Source organism: Triturus cristatus, chromosome 2_2, assembly GCF_964204655.1.
Source record: "Triturus cristatus chromosome 2_2, aTriCri1.1, whole genome shotgun sequence".
Classification (NCBI taxonomy): Eukaryota; Metazoa; Chordata; class Amphibia; order Caudata; family Salamandridae; genus Triturus; species Triturus cristatus.
Window position 1 is genome coordinate 490,545,263 of NC_140582.1, and position 27,292 is coordinate 490,572,554.

Consider the following 27,292-nt stretch of genomic DNA (forward strand, 5'->3'; position numbering starts at 1 on the left):
GCCTCATTACTGACTGGACATCCTTTTGGTTGTTTCTACTGTGGCCTTTCCTCTCAGACTGGGGTCCCTGTACTAGGAGGGCCTACCCATTTCAGGCCTGATGACCGGTCTCTGCCTTCCATGGTAGGGTAATTAACTATTTTTTCTCAAAATGGGCTCATTTTTATGGCATTATTCAAAACAATTGATTACTGACTGGCTCTCTAACCATTAAAACATAACTTAGCGTAGATTTTCTTCCCCCCACTCCAGTGCTTAATTTGTAAAATATTAAGTGCCAGTGCTCTGACCAGGAGGTCACTGCAGCTTGCACCACCCATCGCCCCTGTCATCGCTGGCAAAACAACTAAGAACCATCTTTCTCGCATGTGAATGCGACAGTTCAGATTATTCCAGGTTCCCAAAGATAAAGGAATGGCTGGGGAGGCAGGTATTAGATAATTTTTTATGTATCTTGTTTTCCTAAACAACTGTTGTACTGCTCATCTCTAAATTACATGAGCAGCGCCACCTTGTGGCAGACATCCCTACGTGTGGTGTTGACAATTAGGTGCTGGTGCCGAGCACCGGAAACCAATGAAGTGCCGGTGCTCAGCACTGGAAAGCTCCTGCTCAAATTAAGCACTGCCCCACTCCTCTTAATATTGGATTTTACTTAGTTCCTCGGCTGATTAGAGGTGCTGCAGGACTGATCCATGAGCACAGCCTGTGGGCGCCACTCCACTCGGAGACAAGCTTTTAACTCCCAACGACAAGCTAATGTCTACTATAAAGTTCCTTTAATACAATTCTACACAGCAAAAATAAAAGCAGGGCCACTTGAATTATGCAATTATTATATTTTGCTACAGCTGCATATTCTGCATAATAAAGGATTTGCCACACAATCCATCCTATCCAGCAGATTTTAACAAAATTATTGTTTCTTACTAAAGTAGATCAAAAGTTACTAAAAAGACAGTAACCATGCTGCTGTGCAGAGCAAGGCCCTTCGCAAAGGCTGATGGGTCCCTTTCTGTTGCTTATTGCTTTATTTGGGTGTTTAACTGGTACTAATGAAGTGTTACTTTGCCCAGACAGTATTAACAAGTGTGAAATGACAAAATAATGAAATACTATCACAAAATGTGCTGCATTACACCACATAATTTGCCTTTTCATGCCTCATAATTTTGTCAACCCTTCTGTATAATTTGGTTTTCCCCTGACTCATAATTCTTGTGGTCCTAACTAAAAACCAGTGAAATGGCTACTTTCCACTCAGTAAAACAGGAACCCATTACGTCATTCGTTTTTGCATTGTCCGTGCGGAAAGGCAACACGTTGTCAGCCCCGTCCCCGTGCTCCAAACACGTTGCTATCCTGGTGCTCAGCTAGCAAGGCACCCGCTGCAGTCTTCACGCTTCCATGTGCACACTTACACAAATATGTATGGTAGATGGCACAGCACATTAAAGCAATGTACAGTGAAACACACAAGCCCATTTTCGAATCGCTCACCGCATAACCATATTACAGTTTAAATAGCCTTGTCTCCGAATTTTAATGCCCCAAGAGCTACTTTTGAACATTTAATCTTGAAATATGTGCATCCGTCATGCATAGTTGCTAAGGTTATATTGAACCCGATTTATTCCAGACCTGGCAGAGTTCCCTTGTCTGAAACAATCTAATGTCCCTGGAAAATAAATCTTTTCCGCATCTTTATCCAGCACAGCTGCAGCAGATAGATGAGACTAGTTAATCTGGCCTCGAAAGACTTCTCACTTTCGAGTGAGAAACTTGGATGGCATCGTTACCAATTCATTAATGTAAACTCTAATCCCTGCTTTAGCTGCAGGGATTAATTACACAGGTCTCCACTGCCCTTGCCATCTGCACGTGTTTTCCTGCTGGTGCAAGTCTAGCTTGGTCAACTGTGGATTGAAGCCTAAATTGGCATCACTGCACCCCTTCCAACACCATGGCAGTCTGCCACCGCAATGTATGTTTTTCAACTGAGTACCTCCATTATGAGACTGGTTTTTGCTGCAGAGAAAGAATTAGAATTGTACAGTAAAATAGGGGGGGAACAATTCCTTTTAAGGAGTAGCTCCTGCATATAAACACATTTTGTTGATTTTTAACATCTGCACTGATATTGTAAGGAGTTGTGGGTCCGTCATTGTCAGTGCTATCATTGCAGATGAAATCGGGCCTTTTTTATGTTTTACGTTTATTTCTATTGCCATTTGGAAAGCCTGCATACAGATTGTGATACAGAATGGAGGCAACCTTTCCAGCGTCAGTCGGGTATTTACATCTCTCTTTTACACCAGAAAGAGTGAGAGAGAAGCAGATCAGTTGCAATCTCCCAGGTACAGTCTTATCACATATAAGCAACCGCTGCCATAGGAATCCCTGTTGGGAATTCAGGCATTTCTTTTTAAAACAAAAAGGAGAAGAACTAGGGTTCTAAAGGGATGTGGTAGTCTCACTCCGCTTTATCTTTGGTCGATGGGATATCCAAAGATATTGGAGTAGATGCCTCACTCACTCATGTGTCGGCCCACGCTAGGAGCCCACGTGGGTCTGGGGCCTTCGTCAGGGCTATTTATCTACTATTTTCGTCAAAGTGCTAACATCGCCGGAATACCTCTTGAGCCCGGCTCTGTCCGCGACTGTGTGCACACAGCAGCAGACAGAGCGCAGGGCTCTAGAGGTATTCTGGCGGTATTCCGGCAGTGCTAGCACTTTGACGAATGTGTGACTATAAGGCAGCACCAACCGCCTGATGTGCATTTTGCTTAATTAAAACAAGCAGTAGCAAATCTTCTGACGACACAGTGAAGACAAGTGAGCACATTAGGCCTCACAACAGTGCATGGAGTGCGTGCACCCTATCGGAGCAGGGACACTAAGTAGTAGATAAATAAATACCCCTGACGAACGCCCTAGACCCACGTGGACTCCTAGTGAGGGCCAAAACATGTTAGCACCTTAGAAGTGGTACAACTGAACAATTATATTTAGAAAACCCCAACGCTTTCACGTTTTATTCATGCCCCAGGCACCCTCCAAATAAAACACATTGTTTGGGTATACCTGAAGGTGTTTTTATTATCACTCATCTGGTTCCCTGCATGACCAGTATTTGCTTTATGTAGGAACGCCCATTACATCTATGGTTGAGTTCGCCCGGGTGGTACCATCTTACCTGGGTGTGGATAGACGCCTATGATGAAGCATGTCACAATTAGTGAGTGTGGCATCTACTCCAATATCTTTGGATATCCCGTTGACCAAAGATAAAGCGGAGGGAGGCTACCACATCCCTTCAGAACCCTAGTTCTTCTCCTTTGTGTTTTTTTTTTTTTAAAAAGGCCTGAATTTCCAACAGTGATTTATATGGCAGGTATTTACATATAGCTGTGGAAACCACCCCATTAGACTCCTTGGAACAAGTGGACAAGCAACACAATCCCTAAAAGAGGTAACAACATTAATAAAAAAAGAAAATAATAACGGCGGATAAATTGAAACAACTTTTTCAGTTTAGCCCTGAGCAGCCGTCTTACTCTGAATCTCGGGCCTTGGCGTCAAGGCTGTACTTAGCATCACATGAAACCTTTTATTAAAATGTAGGTTACATTAGTATCGACGTTTGAGTCCACATGGATGTTGAGATCGGGATTACACAGTCCAGATGATGTCAGGAGTTTGGTTACTGGACCTGGGTCCTGGGCGGACCTACCCTGTTGTTTAATGTAAGTGCGGAAGGATAGCCACATTTTTTCAAATGTCTGTACTCCTACGAAAGCAGTTAATTGTTCCATTACGTATTCTGACCAAACCTTGGTGGAGGAGTGAAAGGGGAAGTCCAAAACTGGGCCACTGTAAGTTGTGCTGCAAGGAGCAGGCGAATATTTAATTTTTCCAGAAAGGTTTGTTAGAGGGTATTCAGTATCATCTTCTGTATTCCCGAACACACATGTCTGGATCAAATCACAACTCTATCACAGTGATTTCTGAACTGAAGACTATAAGAGACCAGTAACAATAGATGATCTCACATATTTGTACATTGTGCCTTTCTCTGTATAGCATCGTCCCCACTCTGGAGAGAAACCGAGCATGGCACCAAGGCGGCCTGGAGCCGAGTACCATCGCATGACTATCTTGTAGCAATTTTATATTGAATGGAAATGGAAGAGGAGGCGGCTCACTCCCAACTGTGAAGCTAAGAAGTATCTATATCTTGGCCTAAACCTTCCTTCCATTTAATAGCATAAGTCGGTTTGGCTGAAAACAGGGTGCATGCTAAGTATTGGTACAACCGAGACTACCTTTTTTGTAACATGTTCTGCTAGCATGGCTTCTGTGCGTGTGAGATCTCGTGTGGCTGGCGCCCTGAGATCACATGAAATAACCCAGAGTGATAGCTTTGTATAGTAGAAGTTGTTATATTCTGTCGCTGGCATAGATTCTAAGTTTACTCTTGATGAACAGATCACCTATTGTAATCGTTTCATACCGTTACCAAACCCTTATCAATAATGCCTGAATGGAACTCTGAGCTATTCAGTACAGGGGTTATTGGAGAGGGATATGTGGTGGCACCGTCCCTGAGAGCCATTGCACTTCCGTGTGTTAATGAAAATTGCGTGGAGTCTAATTGATGCTTCTGGTCTCTCAAGCTTGGGCTGCCAAGGTAAAATGTGTATTGGTTAAAGTTAGTATGCAGAGTCTAAGGGTACCCAAAGTTTATAACTGTCGTGCGTACTGAGATCCAACGAGGGCTCCAGTTGGGCAGTACGCACATATCATTCCAAAACATCAATCATATTTCCCTTGATAGAGGACTTTTTTTAGATACTCTCAGGGATTTAGCATTCCAGGTAAAATCCATCAATTTCGCCTGTATGTACTGGAGTGTTACTTTGGGAAATGTCAGTAGTAAAGTCTGGGCCGCGTATAGCAATATGGGATGACTTTAATTTTTATACATCCAATCCTGCCAACCCAGAAGATTTGTAGCTTCCTCGATCTGTACAGCTCTTTAAGAAGCACATCAATTCGAGGAAAATATTGGCTTCATACTTTTTGCCTCTGTGCAGTTATTTTGACCCCTAGGTACTCCAAGTGTCCTGTCACTACTTCAAGGCCCAGTGCACCCAACAGTTCGGCCCAGTTAGCTTTTTTATTTGAGGAACACCCATGCCAATAATTTTTTATATAACCGGTTTTGAAACCCAAAACTCTAGAGAATCTGGCTAATTTATAAATGAGATCTGGGAGAGCTGTTGTAGGATTGGTGATGAGGAAGAATATTTCGTCGACGAACAGGCCTAATTTATCGGTGGCATTGTTTAAGGTTTACACTCTCTATCTCGGGGATGACATTTATTTTTTGCACTAATGTTCCAAACCAAGGTCAAAAGGACATCCCTGACTTATACCCCTTCCCACATTTATCTTTTTGCTATGTCTATTTTAAGGTTTTAGTGTGGTGGATGGTTTGATAAAATGTGCTTTGATGAATTGTTTGATTCGGGGGCAAATTCAGTTTTGTCGAGGAGTCTCAACATATAACGCCAGTTTAGCCTGTCTAATGCTTTCTCTGCGTCAAGTGACAGGCGAGGCATCTGAGTCTGTATTACCACTTAGCACAGGTTCAAAGCCAGGCAAACAATATCACAAGCCTGCCTCCCCAGAATAAAACCTGATTGTGCAGGCTGACTTAAATTGGGACGATTTTTTCCAAGTGCTTGACTAATATTTTAGTGTATATTGTGTTGTACATCATTGTTCAGCAGGGCTATGGTCCTATAGAATCGACGCAACTCTAGACTCTTGTGGTCTTTAAGAATTAATACTGTTTCACGTTCCATCAGGGACAATGTGACTGCTCCCGTTTCTGAGAAAAAATTGAATTTGCGTCATGGATATAGCCAACATGGCCTTAAATGGTTTATGAAAAGTTGCAGTAAAACCATCTGGACCAGGAGCTCTTGTACCCAGGAGATTTGTTATAGAAGGTAGGGCCTCTAGAGAGGTTATAGGGTCGTCCAGTGATTATAGCAATGGTGATGCAATTTTAGTAAATGTGATGTCCTGCAGATAGTCTGCCTGTTCTCAATTGGAAATGTCGTGCTTGGTGTAAAGGGCCATAATATAGTCTCTAGATACCTGAATAATGTCATCTGTCCCAGGGCAGGGCCGTGGATCAGTATTCTTTTATATTGTTCCTGTTTTGGATCAGTTGTATTTTGAAGGCAAGGAGCCTTTCAGCTTTGTGGCCTTTTTCATAGTAACGTTTTTTGGTATGAAGCCTATTCCAAGTGATATGCTGTAGTTCACCCCTATGCTTCCATAAAGCTCAGTCGGTCATACAAAAGCCTATTAGTTTGTGTTTAGTCTTTAAGGAAGAGACTTCTTGCTTCAGTGTCAATTTCTATTCCTCCCTATTTCTTCTAAAAACGTTAATGGTGTTGGATATGAGTCTTGACTGCATCCCACCTTACCAAGAGAGATGTGGAAACTCATCCTTTTCCTGACACTAATGACTTGGAGCTTCCTTGATGGCGTCTCTCATCGCCAGGTCTCAGAAGGCCATCTCATTCATATAACATTTCCTATCGGGAATCTATTTCAGTGTCTCTAGGTTAAATTGCAAGAGGAAGGGGCATGGTACGATAGGACCTATGTTACCACCTGACAAGCGTAGCCCTTGTGTATACATGTCTATTCTAGAGGAGGTTCTGTGGATGTTGGAGTAAAATGTAAAATCCCTTTCCCCAGGGTGCTATGCCTTCCTTGTATGCACCAAGAGTAGAACGCCAATAACCTGAAGCAATGTGAGAGGTGCATGATGGCCACCATATTTAAATGCTGATCTATCATATCTGGGAGGGGGTCTATGGTTACGTTGCAATCCCCTCCCAGTATTAAAGTTTCTTTCATCGATGCAGCATATTTTTTGAAACAGGTCTGTGTAATAGTGGGCTTTTTTATCTGTGGGCCTGTAAATACAAGCCATGGTCACCTGGGAACCCTACGTTCGCCTCTTAAGCATTAGTAAGTATCCCTCGTTATCCATATGAGTGGAATCAGCTTGGAATTGTAACCTTTTTCAAAAGAGGATCGTCACCCCCTTCTTTCTTTGTGAGACCTGGAGAATGATACTGCAAGAAGTGAAAGGGAGTGTAGACACTATGAACATCCTTCCTCAAAAGGTAGGTTTCCTGCAAAAATGCTACACTTATATCCTTAAAGTGTAATAATTTTAGAGACGTTCTTTTCATGGGCAGATGTAACCCGTGTACATTGAGCATCAAGATGTTAATAAACTTCATGGGAAAGTGAATTTGGACTAATGAGTCCGAGGACTCCTCTTAGTTCGCAGCCAAACTTGGCAACACTTTTGATAGAAATGGAATTCTTGGTTGGCTGAGGTATACACCCAAGCCAAGCAGGAAACCTCACTCTAGTCAGGGCAAGCTAGTACACACTAAAAGAGAGCCTGTGCTCACCCTCTGGTAGCTTGGCACAGAGTTGTCGGACTTCTCTAAAGAGGGAATTTATTAAGCATTTGTGCAATAAACACACAACACAATGAATATACCACTAAAAGACTCTGTACAGGTTTATAAAAATATCTTTTTGTATTAACAGTAAAACAAGACCAAAAGGATAAAAATGCAAGGTATACTTTTCAGGATATGTAGGGTCAGAGTCATAAGAGTAAAATATTATGCTTGGGACTCTATCCGTATTTCACTGTTCATTGAAAGAACTCTGAATATTGCGCGCAGACAATACCCCCAAAGCCCGAAGGCATCGGAAGGGAGTCAATGGGCCACTCAGGCCATGCTCCGAGCAGGGGAGTTGCCCGCAAGGGAGCGCGAGTCAGCAAAACCAAGCATCTTGAAGCGGTGTCGAGGTATGGGAACCCACAGTGCCCGGGCAATCGAGGAGTCAGACTGCGTGGGTCGTCGGTGGGCCGCATGAGAGGGGAATGTGTTGTCAGCTGATTGGGATCACCCCAGCGGCGGCGGAAGCTGGAAGCACTGTGCGGCTCTGACGTGCAGAGGTGGTTGATGAACCTCGCACTTCAGGACACGCCCCTCGACACCAGGTCAGTGTGTCGCCGTGGTGCCGCGCTGAAAGGCGCTGCAGCTACTGTGAGCACGCTGGGGAATTCTACTGGCAAGAGTGCAGATGCTGGTTAGCAAAATGGAGCAATGAGTCCTCGTAGTCGGTAGATGCTGGTTAGAGAGGAATGCTCAACTGTTGTAGGCCCTCTGCCTGCCGGTTAGGGGAATTTGAAGTCTTTTGTGGCCCTGAGACTTTGTAAACACGGGGCAAGCCACGACTCCTCGGAGAACACAAGTAGTTAGCACAGTAAGGAGGCAGCAGGCCAGTATACAAGGCAGTTTGCAGAGTGGCAGTCCCTCCTGCAACACAGCATGTAGCAAGCAGCAGGCCAACACAGCGAAGCGGTTAGTGAAGTGGCAGGCCCTCCTGGTAGCATAGCAGTCCTTCTGGCAATGTGCAGATGTAGAGCCTGTAGTGTTTGGTTACTAGATCCACGCAGTGTCTGGTTTCAGGGTGTCGAAGCCCCAGTACTTATACCCAAAAGTGCCTTTGATGTAGGGAGTGACTTCAAAGGAGCCCTCTGAAGTGCACAAACAACCCTTTCAACCCAGTCCTGTGGGGGGCTATCAGTGCGTTGTGTGTCGGCAGGACACTTCTATTCAAGTGGAGTGTGAACCCCTCCCATTTTTCACCGCCCAGGAAGACCCATCAAAATGCAGATGTAGTTGTGTCTTGTATTGTGGCTGTCTTAAGGGAATGCACAAAGGTAGCTGCCACCCAGACTAACCCAGACATGTATTGGAGAAAGGGTGCAGGTAAACAGAGTAGTATGTGTAAATGAAAAGTCCACTTTCTAAAAACGGTATTTCTATAATAGTTTAATCCAACTGCACCAGCAAGGAGGATTTATCATTACCAATCCAAAGGTATAAAACATGAAAAAGCTACTCTTCTCTGATCAGGAATTACCACTTAAAAGGGTATAAGGGAATTCCTATTGCTAACCTATGAGAGGGGTAAACATCACAGTAGTGGAAAAACTAATGTAGCTTTTTGTCACTACTAGGACATGCAAAACATAACAGTACATGTTCTACCTTTTACTAACATAGCACCCTGCCCTTAGTGCTACCTAGGGCCTACCTTAGGGACGACTTATGTATAATAAAAGGGGAGTTTAAGGCTTGGCACGTATTTTTAAATGCCAAGTTAAAGTGAAGTGGCAGTATAACTACATACACAGGCCCTGCAGTGGCAGGCCTGAGACAGGTTTGAAATACTACTTCTGTGGGTAGCATAATCAGTGTTGCAGCCCACTAGTAGCATTTAACTTGTAGGCCCTGGGTTTATTGCATACCACCTTACAAGGGACCTACAAGTAAATTAAATGACAATCAGCTATACACCAATTGCGCACCTTTAGGGAAGAAGCACATGCACTTTAGCACTGATTAGCAGTGGTAAAGTGCTCAGAGTCCTAAAGTCAACAACAAAAAGTTCAGCAAAAAGAGGAGGAGGAAGGCAAAATGTTTGGGGTGACCTGAGAGGGCCATTTCCAACAACGTTGATCTGTAATGTGTAGATTTTAGGTCTGGTTGAATCTCAGGGGAAAAGAACATTATAGGTCCACTGTAAGGAAAATATAATATAAACTTATAATTGTGACAAAAGACAAAACCTACTGTACACAACTGGTGCAGTAAGTATTCTCTTGGGACCCATCTAAAGAACCCCTCAGAAGAACCAGAGGTAACTTTTTGTCGCTGAGAGAAAAAGCATGCAAATTCTGTAAGCAAAAGGATCCAACTTATTATGCCCTCCCAAAACAACCCCGGATCATTTGCAAGGAAGCTACCTTTGTCCCAGTCAGCAACAGAGGGTAGCCCTATAGGTGGAGAAACAGAAAAAACATAATTCAATGTTGCATCTGGAGGAGAGAGAAACAGCAGCATATAGCCAAGGAGGATGTCATGTCCCTAGACTCAGTCTGCCTAACACACCCGGTAACACAGGATCATATAGATTACCACATCCCAAACATTACTTCTTTAAGCGTTGCACCACGGGTCTCCGTCACCAGGCCAGAACCTCTGACTTCACAAGCATCAAATAGTCCTGTTGCTTTGAAGTTCATTGGTTGTTGCTATTACTCCTTCGGTTTGAGTCTCTGGTTCAGCGTTTTTATGAAGTTGGAAATAATTTCAGCTTCCTCAGGCTGTGACTGTGTGTCATTTGTTTTGATATGAGAATAGTAGATAACAAGGGAAGCCTCATCGCTATGGGATCTTTTGATGTCTGTGATGTGTAGCGATGGATCTAAATTATTGGCTTTTAGATAGGGTATTAGAGGAAGTATCCTGGAATTTTAAGAGGCCACCCCTCTCGAAGTGTTTTGTCTAGTTCACTCTATGTCAGGAAGCTCTCTTCCTGGCATTGAGAGAATAAACACTTGTAATAAGGTGGACGGGATATCCGTCACATTTGTGATAGAGTATCCACCAAACACTAAAGCAAGCCATTAGTCAGTCAGTCAGTCAAATACTTTATTCGATAAAATAAATATCATAAAAAGACACATTTACAATGATAACCAATTTGGCAATTAAACACAATTGTACACCCGAAAAATAATTTGCGAGTTAATGTCATAAAGCATAACCTGAAACAAGTGATTCAATCCTCAAATCCATATTTGGGCATTCAATAAAAGTAGTCAATAAATATTATGCTAAAAAGGATTAAAAACTATGACCATTTGATAAAAACGAAGAAAAATGACAACATCATTCATAATCAAGATACAACTTCCCCACGGCCTGCCTTTTTCTTCTTATTATTAGACCGGACCGCTGCCACCAGAAAATTCGCAACATGGAAAATAGTCCGGACATTACTCCTAAGTTTTAAATAGATAAGAGCCAGTCTAACCTGGGTAAACCCTGCATCTCTCAGCACTGGTAACAGATACCGTTTCCTAATGTCTGAGTAATACTTGCAAAACATGACAAAGTGCAGGGTATCTGCACATGTTGTCGCATTTGCAAGGCTCAGCTTTATCCGGGACTTCCCAATTAGGGAAATCTCCCATGATATAGTGAATTAAATTAAGGCGGAATCTAGTTAACAGAAATCGATGAAAAGGGCATGTAACCTCGTTCAGATAAAATTCCATGCCTGGTAGGGTCACTAACCCAAAATGTTGTCTGACCAACGGCTTTTTCATTTCTAATTCCTCCCTTTCTGCTGAAAGAAGATTGACCATGGCCTCTTTTATCCAGTCTATATCCATTTTCTTAATGGTATCCGGAGCCAGAAAAAGGTCTGACCTACCAAGTTTTTTAAGTGAGGATTCAATGTATGCAATCCAAGGGATTTTCCTGGCTTTATCTAGAGATAAACAATCTTTCAGAATTATGTGGTTTAAAGTTATCTCCTTGTTGAGCCAAGTCTTGAGCCAACATAAGATCGGGGCCATTTTCACTTTGTCTATTACATAATCCAACCCCAACTCCACATGTATCGAAAAAGTAGGTGTTGACTGTGGTACAGATAATAAGGTTCTTAGGAATGTATTTTCCACCACTTGAATTTGATAGTCTTGTGAGCTATACCGCCAGATCTCACAGCCATAAGTGGCTATTGCGAGACACTTTGCTTTATAAACCTTTAAAATAGCTTCCATGGGTCTAGCTCCAAGACGCTTTGAAAAGCCCATTAGGGTAGATGTTGATCTGGCGAATACATTTCTTTTTCATTTCATTTTGCGGACCCCAAGACCCTTTTTCATCAAACAGAAGACCTAAATATGAAAAAATGGGAACCCTACTAACCTTATCTTTCCCACATACAAATGTCATCATTTTTTTCCTTCTACTTTGTTCCCCAACAATCATTACATGGGATTTTTTTGCGTTTATTTTTAAATCAAGTGACTCCATAAACTTATCAAACTTGGATAACAATTTATTTAAACCAACTCCAGTACGGGCCAGTAAGACCGCATCATCGGCATTAAGAAGAACGGGCACAGGCAAATCTCCCGCTCTTGGGACATCTAACGATGCTCCCTTCAGGGCTGATTCTAGTGCGTTTATGTATAATGTGAAGAGTAAGCCTTTAGTCGTTTCTTGTCATCTGCTAAGACAATGCTGTCTATCTGGAAACACAAAATAAGCTGTGAGGGAGGTGCTGGACCCAATGCTTCTTCACACCCGAGCAATTTCTTTGATGTACACAGAAAAGTACTTCATTTTCTTTAGTTTTGGCACTTGTTTGCAAAATCTGCTGAATTATTATTACAAGAGTGTTGCATGGGTACACAACACTTAAACTTTTTCTGCATTTGATCATTGTACATATGGGTCTAAACTTGGCTTACAAATCCTGTTTCGTGCAGTCTGATGAGATGCTATACTGGAACAGGAGCCGTGTGTGACCCATAACATTTGTCATTACTGTGCCTCTTCCCCCTTATATCCACTCAGATCACTTTTATCTCTGGCTGCCCCTGGTGATTTGAGAACAGCCTCTTCTCCATAGCTCTTGTCCTTGGTCTTCATGTGGCTGAACACATACTATTTGCTTCCTTCAACATGTTAAAATTGTGGTTCACTGTTTGCATATTTGTCTCTGAGTATGTGGAACTGACTGTATAACCTTAAGAGCCAACACTTACTTTGCCCTTGGGCAACACTTGGGTACCTCCCCATCACCTCTGGGGCCTCCTAAAGAGGGGAGCCATAGGCAGGGAGACCCCATTAATCTCACCTGGGCCCATCTATCATGGAGTGACTCGCTTGTCACACTACTGCCAGAAGGTGCACAAACACTCTGGGCCTTTCCAACTGCTCCCACTAACTCAAGGAACAGCACGAAGTGTCACAAAATAAGAACTAAGTAATTGGCTACAGTCTGAAACATGACCCCCTGCCCATCCCACCCCAACCCTCGGAATATGAATATGAAGGCTGAAGGAGTCCAAACTACTGAAGCCAGAGCCAGTTAACTGATATACTTGGGACATAAATGATCAACAGCTTACAGCTGTTCCCCTGGCATCCATCCATACTCTCTGTAATGTATGCAAGTGAATCTTACCTCATCACTGCTGCTGCTACTTTTGCTGTATCTTTCACGTATATAAAGAAAACTAGCACTGCTGCAGTCTGTGCTTCAGCTGTTTTGTGTGCATAAGGGATTCAAACACAGCGCCTGGCCAATGGCCATATTGCTTCTGTGCTGCACCACTGCTAACTGCACGGTCCCTATTTTGAATGTGTTAGTAACACTAGAAGCAACCTTTCCACTGCATTAGCTGGGCTTGTTTTGCCTTTTCGGAAAGGGGACAGCCGGAAAAGGCGGAGGAGCGTCGCCCCACTGCTCTCCGAGCAGGAAAAGGGATAAATACAATGATAATAACATTGCTATAATCATTATTTTTCGTAACTACGGGACTGGGTTAGGGCGGGTCGGGGCTTGTGTCACAGGTAGGAGGAGGGGTTTGTGCACAATAAGTGCGCATGACTGGCCAGCTGTCTTCGGCGGGCCACACAGTGAGAACATGCATTCCTGCAGAGGTCCTACCCATTACCTGTATGTGAAGAAACATGAAATGCTAATGCTGTGCTTAATGTGTTGCTTGTGTTTGGGGAACTAGGACTGTTTATGCGCATGCATACCAGTGGGGGCTCAAGAAAGTTATTTTGGCTTGTTTAGCAACTCCAGTTAACATCCTGATGAGTGTCACCTCATTGCCTTGCCTGATCCCTGAATACCTGTAAAGGACACTTCTGTGGTCACAGTGTCCTGTCTGCAGATTGATTTGGAAGGTTGGTGCCAGCATGATGGGGCCAAACGTAGCAGCTGAAGGTAAGTAGGGCCGGTGAAGGTACCGCTGTTTGTTGGCTGCTTCGGCCTCCTGCGGGTCTTTGCACTGCCAGATGTAGCGCCTTCAGACAACGAGAATATCTGAGCAGCCGCTGAGGAGAGGTCACATTGCTGCTGCCAGTGTCATCGGGCCTGCTGAAGGAGAAGGCTGCGATGGGAGGCTGCTTGTCTGGCCCCAGATTTGTGGCATCTGGTAGTGAGCTTCAAGTGAGTGGGACAGCGGGGTCCAGCCTCCGTGACTTTGGGAGCTGCAGGCCCAGCACTCATGAACGAGGCGGAAGGGCACATAAATATTGCAGATCCAAACCTCTGAACTAGGGGCAGTTCAGTTCTTCCTTCATTCACACCTCCCATTGGCTTGATAATTAGGGCCACTTGTGTTTTACCCTAGACATTATGTAGTGCCTTCCACCATCGTTGCTGGACCCCCGCACCCTCAGTGTCTAATCCGCCCTCCCTGCTATGTTGGTGGATCCAGAATATAAAATTGATATCCGAACTCAGAAGTTCTGTGCTGGCTCCTACTAAAGATATTGACATTCACCAGTAGTGTGGGTGATTTATGTGTGCATCTGCAAAGGCTGCCTAAACTTAAATTCTGACTGTGCGAGAGGGAGAGTATTGGAGGCCCTACACTACAACAGCCACACTACGCAAGACTGGCCGAAGGCAGTCTAAACTCTCCTTCGACCTTAACAGGGTGATGAGGGCAGTGGATAGGAAACTAGCCCCCTCAAGAGAACAAACACAGATGGTCATGAGTATGGAACATGATGTGAAGACTGTAGAACAGCATGCAGAAAAGCCTTACATCGATTAACAGAATGCTGGTCTCTATGACAATCCTCATGGAGAGACTAAACAAGCAGTCCGCACGGATACATGAGACCGAGCACTGTATCTCCAATATCGAGGAAGACCCCACACTACAATGAAATACTCATGGGCAAGGTTCTTGAACTCAACAAGGTGAAGCATGAAGACTTAGACATGTAGGAGGAGGAGTTGAATAACCCGTAGTAGACCTAATTGTCAAAACAAACTTCCTTTCTAAGGTGGGGCATACTCATTGGGTCCAAACTCAAAGATCTCCTCCAAGTGACTCAGCGCGTCGATTTATCTCTTCCCTTCTTAACTACAGAGATGGGTTTGCAGCTCTTCGTCTGGTCTAGGAATAGAAGCATCCCTACAATAAAGGGTCCTCTGTATCACTTTGTATGGATTTCACTGTGGCAGTAAAGTTGGCCAGGCAAGCATCTGTCACCGTCAACAGTTACTTGTCCCCTACACCCCGCTGTATCCTGCCAGCCTCAAGATTTCCCAGCATCAAACCACCCATCTTGAGTGACCCACAGAAGGCTGCAGCGTTCATAAAGAATTGGGAAAGAGGGACCTCACCTCACACTCAAGGCTGTGAGGAGCCCACCCCCCCAGACTTTGAAGAAAATGCCTGAACTTAATTGAATACCGGACCTTGATATACTTTCTTGGCAGCAGATACCAATATTGACAGGTCTTCACATGAAAATTGTGTGTCTTCCTCAGTGACTGTATTGCAGGAGACTTCAGAATATGAGGGAACCACCTGTACAGCAACCTCTTTCATAATCCTCTGTGATAGGTAATCGCAGGCTAATGGAGATACAGATATTCTGTGGTGTGACTTCGACCTGTTGTACTTAAGGGTTATGCTGATGGCACTACATCAAGCCCTATGAATCGAACTGGTTTGAGGGGGCGCAGGAATCGGACTGCCTGGTACAGTGCTTCACATCCTCTTGCCAAGTTTAATTTATTTGCAACGTATTAGAATGCTGAATGCTGACCAGGAGCCGCTCTTGTCAGTGAAAGAGGCAGGGCTGGGGAGGATCATGGGGGGAAGAAGACGGGGTAGGATAGGAGCGACGGAGAAAAAAACCCAAAAAACTTACCTGCCACCCTCCAGCATTGCACTCTTCTGGCTCCACAGGCTCCTAGGTTGCCCTGCGGCGAATCCGGAAGCTGCTCTCAGGCATGAGAGCAGCTTCAGTATTGGCCTGAGTGCCATGAATTTGCGCTAACAGACCGGCTGGGAGTCTGTGCCTGCTCTCTCCAACCCGGCAACACACCTCCAGGAGTGCGCTTCAGTGCGCCTGAGACGGCCGGCCAAACTGTCATGCGCACTAAAGCCAGTGCCCATCACTCCCTCCTCAGTACTGTTACCCCCTTGGCCCCGCACCCAATACTTGGCAAACAGAAGAAAAATTAAATGTCAATAAAACCCGTTTTATTATCGTTTATTTCTCATGTTTTTGAAGGTGCTGGCCGTGGGGGCGGATCCTCCGCCTTAGCGAAGGATCCGCCGCTGATTGCTGACCCAGCCAATGGTGCGCTGCTGTGGTGGAAGTGTGCTACATGTTGGTCTTTTAAGTGTAAAGCCATGCATGTTTCGCTTGAATCGAGCAGATGCACCCGTCTCATCTACGGAAGGGAAAACATTGCTGGAATTTAAGGCGGGAAAGGATCGTTCACTGATCAGGAGACTGGTGTGCGAGAGCGTGGAGTAATAGGTTGTTGGTACATGTTTAAGAAAGTAATTTCCCATCCAAGTTTCAGTCTTTTCTAGAGTCATTATCCTCCACTTCTTCCCCAGCTGATATGTCTCTCAGCATTAGGTGGTGGTGTTGCTTAACTGACTCCTGTCAAGCTCACAGTGGTGAGAGAAGGCTCGGTAGGCTGAGCTTTCTTTTGAGACAGGTTAAACAGAGATCCGAGCCGTGGGTGCTCAACAAACCAAGCTATTCTACTGGTTTAGCAATTGGCGGAGACCTCTGCCCTGGCCAGTCCCAGCTGTTCCTGACTTACGTCCGTGAAGCAGAAGGGCCCGCAGTTGTTTGAGCCATGTAAAGAGGGAGGCCGCCGCGAAATGTAAGGCAGAGGCAGACGATTGAATTTTTATAGCCCTTAATGGTCCCACACTTTAATGCCAGCTGAACAGAAATTGAAAGCAGGTTCTCTTTTGTTGGTCTGAATGACCAAAAACATGTCGAAATCTGTGAAAGCATTTTGTATTTGGCCAGGGCAAAATGTTTTTATGCTGGTTTAAGCTTGCATAATTCCGTGAATTTCACGGTACAAATTACATTGCTACGCCATGTCGTGCTATTCGCTACAATTGTGTCAACATTTTACCTGAGCAGCTGGAAACAACATGAACGTGCGTGCTAGTGTTTTTGGTGCTATTTTTATAGCTCCAAATTCTTCCTTGCTGCACAGTGGACGTGAGTACACATTTTGCTCTAAAATATAACACCAGGCTGCATTTTCCGAAATTCTATGTAATGTTTGCAAAATTTAACATAATAAATACATTTTTCTAATTATTACAATAGGAAAAGACAGTATTAACAAGCATGACACATGACAACGCTTTGATAACAATGTGCATAGTGCACTTCAAGATCTAGTGCAATAATGTGGGAAGCGTAGCACTTAAAGTATCATCATACCCCAGACGATGACTTTATTGTTAAGCACCACATAAGAAAACATAATCATTGCATAGCTTGCATACCCGTAATACTATTGGTTCTCCCTAGCATTACTTCTTACCTGCCCACTTGTTGGGAAGGAGTAAATTGCTAATGGAGTGCCAGGGTGTGGCCAAGGTCAGGTAGGTAAGTGCAGAATAGAGCTCTTACGTACCTGTTGCGGGATGTGAGAGCGAATAGTTCCGCATAAGCCTCCAGCTGTTTATTACAATATGATAGATCTTCCAGCAATTCCGCTCATGTCACTGTACCGCCCGGCCCCAGTGCATACCCTCTCAGCATTTTAAAAGTAATAGTGCCCTTTATGGCTGTAAGCCTCCCTATCCCCATAGGAAAGTCCTTAACATACCCCAGAATGCATATCTTTGGGTCCATAATAATCAGGTGGGAAACCATTACTGTTACCGCCTTGGTTATAGTATCCCTGTAACCCAGGATCTGGGGGACATGACCACCCCAATGGAAAACTCTAGCTCCAGCCACTCAGCATCTGAGCAATTGCAAAGTATACGCTGGGTCAAAACGCTGAGAAAAGCATTAACATAAAGAGAGAACTTTTTAGTTGGCAGCTTGTTTCTTTGGTTTTTTGGGGGGGTACTTGTTCCTTCTGTTTTGACACAGCATATACTTTGTAATTCCCTCGACAAAACGTGGTAAATGTATAAATGAAAGGAAAGGCTAAAAAAATGTTTTTTAAAAAGGAATATACACACCCAATCGCTTGATGGACCAATGGAATTAATTCTAGAATTCCCAGGTGAGAAGCACTCTGTTAGCCTTTCTATTATAACCCTGAGGAGTAGTAGGCCCCACCCTCTAAGTCAGAGCGCATCACTCACCAGACTGACTTTTGTTCAAAGTTTAGACATTTGAAGAAACAGTCTGCAGGGCATCTGCACCTTTGCACACACAAGAAAAGATATATATCTCATTACTGAAGCCTCATTTCCTCTTTCTTTCTCTTCTCCCAGGTGAACAGGAGCCAACAGTCAGCAGTGATTCCGATACCTCTTTAATCTTGGCAGTAGAAGTTGGACTTTCTGATGTGGAACTCTCTGCTGAGCAGGACTGTGAAGAGACAAAATCCTGAAAGGAGAAAAAGCAGGAGTTCCCCTAAGGTGGAAAGTCAGGATAGGGCGAGCTGAAAGGCCAGCTCTCCAGGATGTGACCTCAAACCCATGTCAAGAAACATCATAGAACTCCAGCGCACTGCATCCTGGGACTTCATCAAAAGCAATAGTGATGGCTGTCTACTTTTGTCTGTGGCACACTTTCATCCTCTTGGCATTTCAGCTTTCTTTTGGAGAAAGAGGAGAGCTCCTTGCTTGCCCACATGCTCAAGAGCTGCGGAGTTCCTCTTCGGAGGATCTTATAAATATGTGACTGAAATAATAGACTACGGTTTCATTTTGTACACTTGTTATCTTTTTTTTTTAATCATTATTTATCATTTGTATATGGAAGGTTTTCATGATGGAATTTATTCACTGCTTCGCTCCCTCATCTTTTCCAAAGTGTGAGCTCGCAGAAAGAACCTACGTCCTGATCCATCAAGGAGGCTCCAGGGCGATTCACACACCTTGGGATTTCCACAGTGATTAGCTGTATAGAAGAGACTGTTTACCCGGGTTGGAAATCTTCTTCAACAGCTCTTGAATTGTATATCTTTCACTTGCCGCATCTCATGAAGCTCTGAATGTATAACAGGTGACCAGGGCCGGTTCATATTAGAGCTTCCACTTGAAGAACTCCAGCAATTCGCAAATTTACAAAGGAAGAGATATGCTAAAGCCAGCTTTAATCATTTACACAGGTTTTAAGTGTTCACCAGTTTCTGTTCTGTGAAATGCTTCCATTGCATATTGCCTTTCGTGTGGCATATGAAGAGTAAACTGGTCTTAAATTCAGGTATTTTTTTCTTTTATTGTGGCTACAACATAGTGCATTTAAGGCTTTTTGATAGTATAAAGCTGTGGCTTACAGGTTTTCTGGAGTGTAAGAATTGTGGTGCTGAGAACTTTCTTATCTTAATGAATCTCATTGAGTAAATCTTAAACAGGCTTTTAAGAATAGATCTAGTTTTCTGTCGGCAGTCGCGAGTGCATCATACAATCTCTTTCACAACAGGTGTCCTGAAGCTCAATGAATGGTTTTCTAACCTGACCATAATAGTTGATAGTGACCTTGATCTCAATTTGACTAGCTGCAGCCAGAGGAAGACCAGAGCCAGGATTTGATTGTACATGTCTTGCACGGTCGACAATGTTAACTCCAAGAAATTATTTTTTAAAAGAAACATATTCCCTATGTTGTCATCTAGAGTTTAACTTGCTTTGGGGTATATCTAGTCAAATGAATGACTCTCATTTTTTAGAACACTTTTTCTCTTCATCTACATCTGATAATGTGTTTCTCAGATTTGAAAAGTTGCCTTTGATAGGCAGAACTGGATCCAAGTGTTTTTTCTCCTAGTTCTTTGTAATCACCTATTCTGCTACAACGAATCAGAAAGACCGGCCTCAACTTAGGTTCTCTACGCAGATTGCGTGGATATGTACGACCCTAAAAAGGGCACTTTCTGGATGTAGTGCTGTTTTTTCTGTTCTATCAAGTATTGATACATGTATAGGTGGGTTTCTCTTTCACGGATGCATCTTTCTTGTGCATTAATCTTATGGAATTTGACAATTCATTGCAAAAACAATCCAATGTGACCACGTGTATTAACGAGTACGAGCCAGCGGGAGTAACCTGTTGCATGGGCTTGAAGAGCACTTTCTTCACCATGGAATGGGGTGGTGGTATTAAGTCTGAGAATGTCTGGTTAATGCATGCGGTTATTTCAAGGGCAGAAGCCATCACTTACTTTGCACATTTTGTTGCAACATACATGAGAATACTATTGTAATATTTCAAGAGCTGAAGTTGTCTGGTGCTGGAATCTAGTGAAATGATTCTCTCTTTTATATGAAAACACTTTTTTGTTGTCATTGCCTGTTTCAACTGTTCCAACCTGCAGGAGTAAAAGTCTTCTGCTGCATGAGTGTGTTTGAGTTTACTTGTATATTTTGTTTTGTATTCTCACTATTCATTTGTTTGCCTTCTTGCTGTGGCAATCTATTGCCGTTTCTCTCATTCTTTCACTCTGTTTGTTTTTACATAGGATTTTCTTTTCACCTATCTCCACTCCACTATTTTAGTTACACTGTTTGTTTTTCTCTGCATTGGAAGGGGGTTTCATTTCTGCTACTCATTGGTAATGTCATTGTACCATCCCTTGCAGATGTCTCTGTTTTTTTTCTCTCTTTGCTGTACCTGCCTATGCTCTAACAGTATTTATCAGTTTACTTGAAGACTTCAGAACTTGGATATCTGAATAGGGGGTGCAGTTGGGCTGAAGTCCCATAGCCATGCAGGTTTGCTCCCACCTTTTACTGAACTCTTAGTATTGATTTATGGAACATGCATCCAAGTTACTTTCCGTTGATTACCTTGAATGAACTGAAGAAAGAAATGTTGACGACCCTCACAAAAACGATCATAAAAAACCAGGAGAATCCTTGTCAAGCTAATGTTAGTTGCCTGCAACTCCAGGAATACACTTGTCAAGTTAGTTTTCCTTACATTGTCGATGGTGCTAGAATGTTTTCTGTAAGCAGCTTTTTCGTCACTTAAGTATTTTTTTTGTTTAGTTTGAAAAAGTTTACATTTCTCTATTACACTTGTATATGCGATGCATGATGCTGATGTCTGAGTCCCAGCTGGTCTCTGATCCACTCCTGGTCAGCCCCTTTCGTTTACCTGAAGGTCAGATCTGTTGTTTTTCCTACCGCTAGTTCTCTTACCAGATCATCGTGTTTATGTACGCTCCAGTCGCCCTCACATCTATAAGTGATATCTTTGTTAATATATGGCGATGGTCTGGGGCTGTTTGATTTAACTCAAGTAGGTCTACAAGAGACATTAGCTGTATTATGCTCTAGAAAATCTGTTGAGTATTAATATCAAATCAAAAAAACACTTAGTAATTGGTGTTCAGAAAGAAGCATAATTTAGGTGGTTGATGAATTATACATTTCTAATAGAAGTATGCCACTATGTGTTCTTTGTTATACGTGTCTCTTCAGACTTAATTCTGCGTCCACATGGATTTTGTAGACAGCACTTATATCTACAAAACAGTTTAATGGCTCAGATAGTAACAGATAGGAAAGGAGCATTTATAATTTTTTTGCAGAATTTCAATGCCACATAAAACTTTAACTGACTACTGTTCAAGCATAGGCCACTGGCCCCATACATCACAATTGTGTATAAAACACAGCAAGCTGGATTGGAAGTAACTCTGCCACAAGAGCATCTTTTCAGTTCTTTTAGGCCAAACCTCACAGAGCCTGTTTATTTTGCTTTACTGTCTAGCGCTGGTACTAAAGACTTCCTGGCCCCACACTAATAGACCACATTCACCTGCCCGGGAGAACTTCATTGGCCCAGGCTGGTAAGGTATCACTGTACCAAGATGGGTACAATGTGGTTACAAATTGTCTTGGTCACCGATCAACAATCATCCAAAATATTATCCATTTAATATGTTGGGTGACTTATCTTAAATGAAGGACCCTGATTATTGTATAGCTAGACTGTGCTGACCGCATCCTCAGTGGATGTTGCATGAAACATCCCAGAAATGTTCATGTGAGTCCAGCTGGGCATTTTCCTCAACTTAAAAGTTGCCCAATAATCGACTGTTCTGTAAAAGAAATAATTTGTTGGTTTCTTGTTAATTTAACTAAGTAAGCTCCATGTTTCCATCTGCGAGGTTTAGGGAAATAGCCCTCATCCATGGGCTGTGCAAATCTGTATAGCTCATAGTGCGGACTTGTGCCCTAATAGTCACTCCCCTAAAATGAGAATTGCCAATCAAAGCTTTATCTCCAACGAGGCAGGTTGGCTGGTGTGTTGAAACTCCAAGAGAAGTGCATTTTATTTCGATAAGTGAACTTAAATGGAGCAGTCACAAGCTATGCAGGTTCTACGTTATTCAAGAGCCCTGGTCGACTTTTGTTTTTTTTGTTTCAGCACGGGTTGGAGCTATATCACAGAAGCTTTACATGGGTGCAAAGGAGAAAATAAAATTCAGATCTATTTGCACCTCTTTTGTTTGTAGTGTAATATGTGGTGTAGAAGTTGTGTTTGCACTGGAGAAAAACAGAGTAACCTGATTTCACATTATTATCATATATAATAACTTTATAAGATACATACCTTCCACCTTAAGCATGAAATATGACTGCATTTGTAGATTTCTTTTACATAGTTAGCAAAACTAATGGAAAATCAGTGTGCTGTGTTTAGTTATCACAGAGTTGTGCAAGGATTAGGCTCTATTTGTAAAAAATCTCCATGGCTGATTTAAAAATATTTATAAGAAATGCAATACATGTGTTACACATGGTTTCAAAATCAATTCCCTATATTTTGTGCTAGTAAGGAAATCTTTCTTTTGTGTGGACTGGGGCAAAATGTGTTTGCTCCATTCTTATTACGCCAGCGGTAAATATGGTGCGAATGGATTTCCCTGTTACTTTGCACTGGTACAAATATTCTGCGATATGTCTCCTAGATTAGCCCTATTCCTTTAAGTAAAAGACCCAAGTTGAGCCTTTTAATTGGATTTTCTGTGAACCAAAACTTTTCTCGAACATTTCACCTGTGGTGTTTAACTGACCGAGCTGAGTGAACATGCCATAATCACAATCAACAATATAACTTACTTTTCTTTACTGGTTAGTTGTTTATCATGGTCCCAGTGTTGAAAGGCGAGTGTGTTGGCTTAAATGCAGTCTGTTGTCTCACTGCAGCAACTTTAATGTTTGCGCTCTGCTAGACCTCATCAATGAGTCTAGTAATAGTAGGAGATTCTGTAGCCTCCTGTTTAAAGTGGTCAGTGAGCACAAACCCATCAGACACTACAGCTAATCATAAGTGAACCTTCTAACTTTGGGAGCAGTGTTTGACATGGAAATGCACATGTATCTGTTGTTGCAGAGTACCTGTTGGGTGCTGGGAAGTGCCAGTGCTCTCCTAGTCTTCATCTCTTCTTGAAAGTGCTGGTACCGCCCCTTCCAAACTAAAGTAGTGCAGGCGCTCGAAGCCCAACACAGTGACGTAACGAAAAATGAAGGAGCGTCCTAATGACTATAGGGGTTCCTGGAGGGCTGCGGACACTCCTGCGTCACAGGGCCCTGTTACGCTTCTGTCCCGACACTACCTGCCTACTGGGGACCTTATTTAATCGCATACATAAAAGCAGATGTGCACTGTCGGTGCCAAGAGACCCTATGGGTGGCGGTCTTCTCTGTAAACCTTAGTAATTTGACAATATCAGCAGATGAATTCCATAGGACAGGAAAGCATCCTTCACCGCTCTGGGCGCCTCTGGTGCTCTCATTACCAGTTGTTTGTATGGTGTCACAGTCCTGACTGTGCCCCAGACATCCTGGGGTTTAAAGTGCCCTAATCCTCCCTTAGGCTGTCCGGCCATGCCCGGCTAGTTGCCCCACGCTTTAGCCAGAAGAGATCATTCATAGCACGCGGGTGCGGTACGGCGAGCGTCATGCTGGTCTAACTCAGCTTCACCAGGAGCTTGCCATTGCTAAAGGGTAAAGGGTTGAATCAAGGACTTGGAAACCCGTCTGGTGGTCATAGCTCTATTCGAGCTCAAATATGCCAAATATATGATCAAATCAATGCAACAGAAAGGGACCTGCTTCTCGTTTGCACTGAGGTGTTGTGTTTATTTAACAAGTACGCCATTTTACTATTCCTCCATTGAGTGCATGTCTTTGTATTACCTGTAGGGGAGTATTCTAGTCGGCACATCTGCAAAAACTCCAAGTTACAACACTGGAACATAAAAACATGAAGGGATCGGCTGCTTTCGAGCACCGGTCGTAAACACCAAATCAAAGTAGAGATGAAGCCACTACATCCTTGTGCAAACGAAAACACTAGAGGCAATTCAAAAGCTGAGACTTGTTTTTCGCTGGTTTCTTAAGCCTGCTTACCTAACGACCACACTCAAAGGTCCAATGAGTTAACTCATGTATATTTGCATATGGTGTGCTGTCATGGCAGGCAGCAGGGTGCAGACACTGTCAGACGTCACCCAAATGGGCCCTCAGCAGCCCTAGCGTGGAGAGAAAGCTCGAGTTTGCATTCAATAAAATCTCAAAACTCCACAAAATAAACTCCCCTTCAAGCTTTGTTGCAAATATCAGGGTACTACTGCATTTTATGTTTTTGCTCTTGGCTTCCGAGCATTACCCAGCCACCATTAGCAGACAGAGGTGTATAGTAGGACAGCGTGCATTTTAAATGTCCCCGTTGTACCAGGTCAACCAAAGCAACCAGTGATGTAAAATTATTCTTCCGTGGTGTCTCCTTCATCTACTGATGTTAGATTGTTTAAACCAGTCCTGGGTATAGCATCAGTAGACCTCGCCTAATGATGACAACAAGCGTATTTACCAGTTCTTAGGGCTGTGATGGTTGCCTCAGCTGATTGCCGTGCCACTTGTTGTTGGTCACTATTTCAAATTTATTAAGTATCATTAATACATTTGAAACAGACAGGGGGCTGAGTTTGTGCTTGGGTGGGAGCAGTCGGTGATCGCCATGCCCCGTCATATCAGGATGAGAGTCTCTAAAGTCATGCCAACCTCCAAACTCTCCTCTCTCAGAGGACCCTCCAGAGAGTAGGCTTGAGGACTTTAGCTGCCATTCTCCCAGAATAGCTTTTTCTTTCACAGCAGTTTGAAGGGCCTGACGAACCAACCTAACACTATTTAGATTTTATGTGCTGCATTGCTAAATCGAAGGAAGACCCCAATTTCCTGTTTTTGTCAGCCACAGATGTCTGTATTCAAATACGTCAACTGTGTACCAAAAAAAATTACATTACTCTTAAAACAAAATGCTGCAGGAATGTAAACCTCAGGCTCCTAGTGTCGCACCCTTCCCCTAGTCGTGTGGTGGTGGTGGTGGCAGAAAAGGGCGTACATAAGCTGTTGTGAAGAAAAGACCTCCACATTCTGCCTCTAATACATGGTGTGAGTGCTTTTCATTGCTACTAGTTGAGTAGCAGGGCACAGTCTCTTGCTGCCCTCTCAATTCACTCCTAGCACGCTTAGAAGACTCCACCTAGCCAAAAGCTCCCAAGAGTGAAGGGTTTAATGGCTCCTGCTTTAGACAGGTGGCAACTTGACCTGAAGTCACGGGGACCCAGAGGTGGTGGATCACTGGGGAGAGTGTGTTCCTTCGCATCATAGGAAGCCAGTAGGAAAATCCACTGCTGTGACATCACATGCTGCTCGCCCAAGATATGTTATATTAAATAATGCACCTAATGTATACAAAAGGCACACATCGGAATGTGAATGACCAGCAAATCTCCAGGTTGATTGATAGAGACCACTCATAAGCCGGATTGCAGCTGGATAATCACATTTTGCTTAGAGTGGGGGGGGCTCTTCCCTCTTAGAAGACATTCTCATGTTGACGAAGTCACTTTGATACCTCCACACGCTGCAGGTGACCAGCCCTGGTTCAGCCATAATGCGTCTGTCTCAGCAAAACAGAGTACCTTCCGTTATGTTTCTTATACTGAAGGTCGCCCTCCAGTATGTGGCCCAGCAGGTACAAGGTGGGCTTCTGTCCTATGCAACTTCTGGGTTGAAACTCGGAGTACAGCCTGTTTTGAGCATTTGGACATTAACTTTTTGCTGGTGTTTCTGTCCGTGTCCACTCCGCTCTTAAGGGACAGACTTTCCTCTTAAGTATATTATACTAAAGTAAATGTATTTGTTCATTGTGTTTTTTTCCCAAGCAGTGTCCTTTAGGGGCCCCAGAGAGCAACTGGCACTAGCATAAAACCACGGACAAGATGTATGACGTTTCAAAAGAGCACAGACTTTTGGAAGCCTCTGAGGGAGGCTGATGTTCCAGCCCTCCATGAAGGCCAAAAATAAAATCTGCCCGTCCCCGCCAGGTTTGGCATTGTCAAAAGGTTTTTCCTTGATGTTTTCTGTTAGACTTGTGAGAAGGCCTTCTTTTTCACTTTGTCAAGTACAAAAACGAAGAAAAACATGCGCCTGACTCACTTTATTAGGATTTTATTTAATCCAGGAAGGAAGTCGCATGAAGGGTGTGGGAACGCCCGTCCGAAATGACTAAGTCTCACTTTTACATTTTTGCAAATGAACACAAGGTGCTATAATCAACATGACTTTACCAGCTTGAGGCTGGCGTCTGAAAGATGGTTACCATCACAGCACATTGCATCGTGTTATGCATGGAAAACGGAGGAAATCGATCATAACTTGTTTTGCTCTTGTGTAAGAAGTCGGCCATGCGTGCGTCATTCCTGTGCAATGTATATGCCTACAGATGGCTGTGCACGTCAACACGCACATATTAATGTTGCGTGCTCTTCCTATAGAGCTCTCCTCATCGGCGATCTTTCATCGTGTCTGCGGCGCGCGCGCAGCTGCTTCCTGGGCGGCCGGCCAGTCAGGGCTTCGATTTCACTGCTTCCGCCACTATTGGCAGCTCTCGCGAGGACCAGGAGGATACCATGCTGACCTCAAGAAAACGAGGCCAGCTGGAATAAACAAACAAGCTCTTAATGAGAGGTGATTCCCGTGCCAAATACACTAGACCACGGAGTCCCTAAGTGGTGTGAGGTTGCCTTTAACCACAATACAAACAAAAGTGCGTTGATTCTGCTGCCAGTATCATTT

At 43.5% G+C, this 27,292-nt stretch overlaps 1 protein-coding gene across 1 annotated transcript in view; it reads left to right on the forward strand.

Annotated features, from left to right (window-relative positions):
• RNF150 (ring finger protein 150) overlaps positions 1–22,643 on the forward strand; it is a 379,113-nt gene extending 356,470 nt beyond the window's left edge. The window contains exon 7 of the mRNA XM_085641599.1: positions 18,464–22,643. Coding sequence (XP_085497725.1) covers positions 18,464–18,582 — 119 coding nt within the window. The 3' untranslated portion in view covers positions 18,583–22,643. The remainder of the gene's footprint in view (positions 1–18,463) is intronic.
• The last annotated feature ends 4,649 nt before the right edge of the window (positions 22,644–27,292 follow it).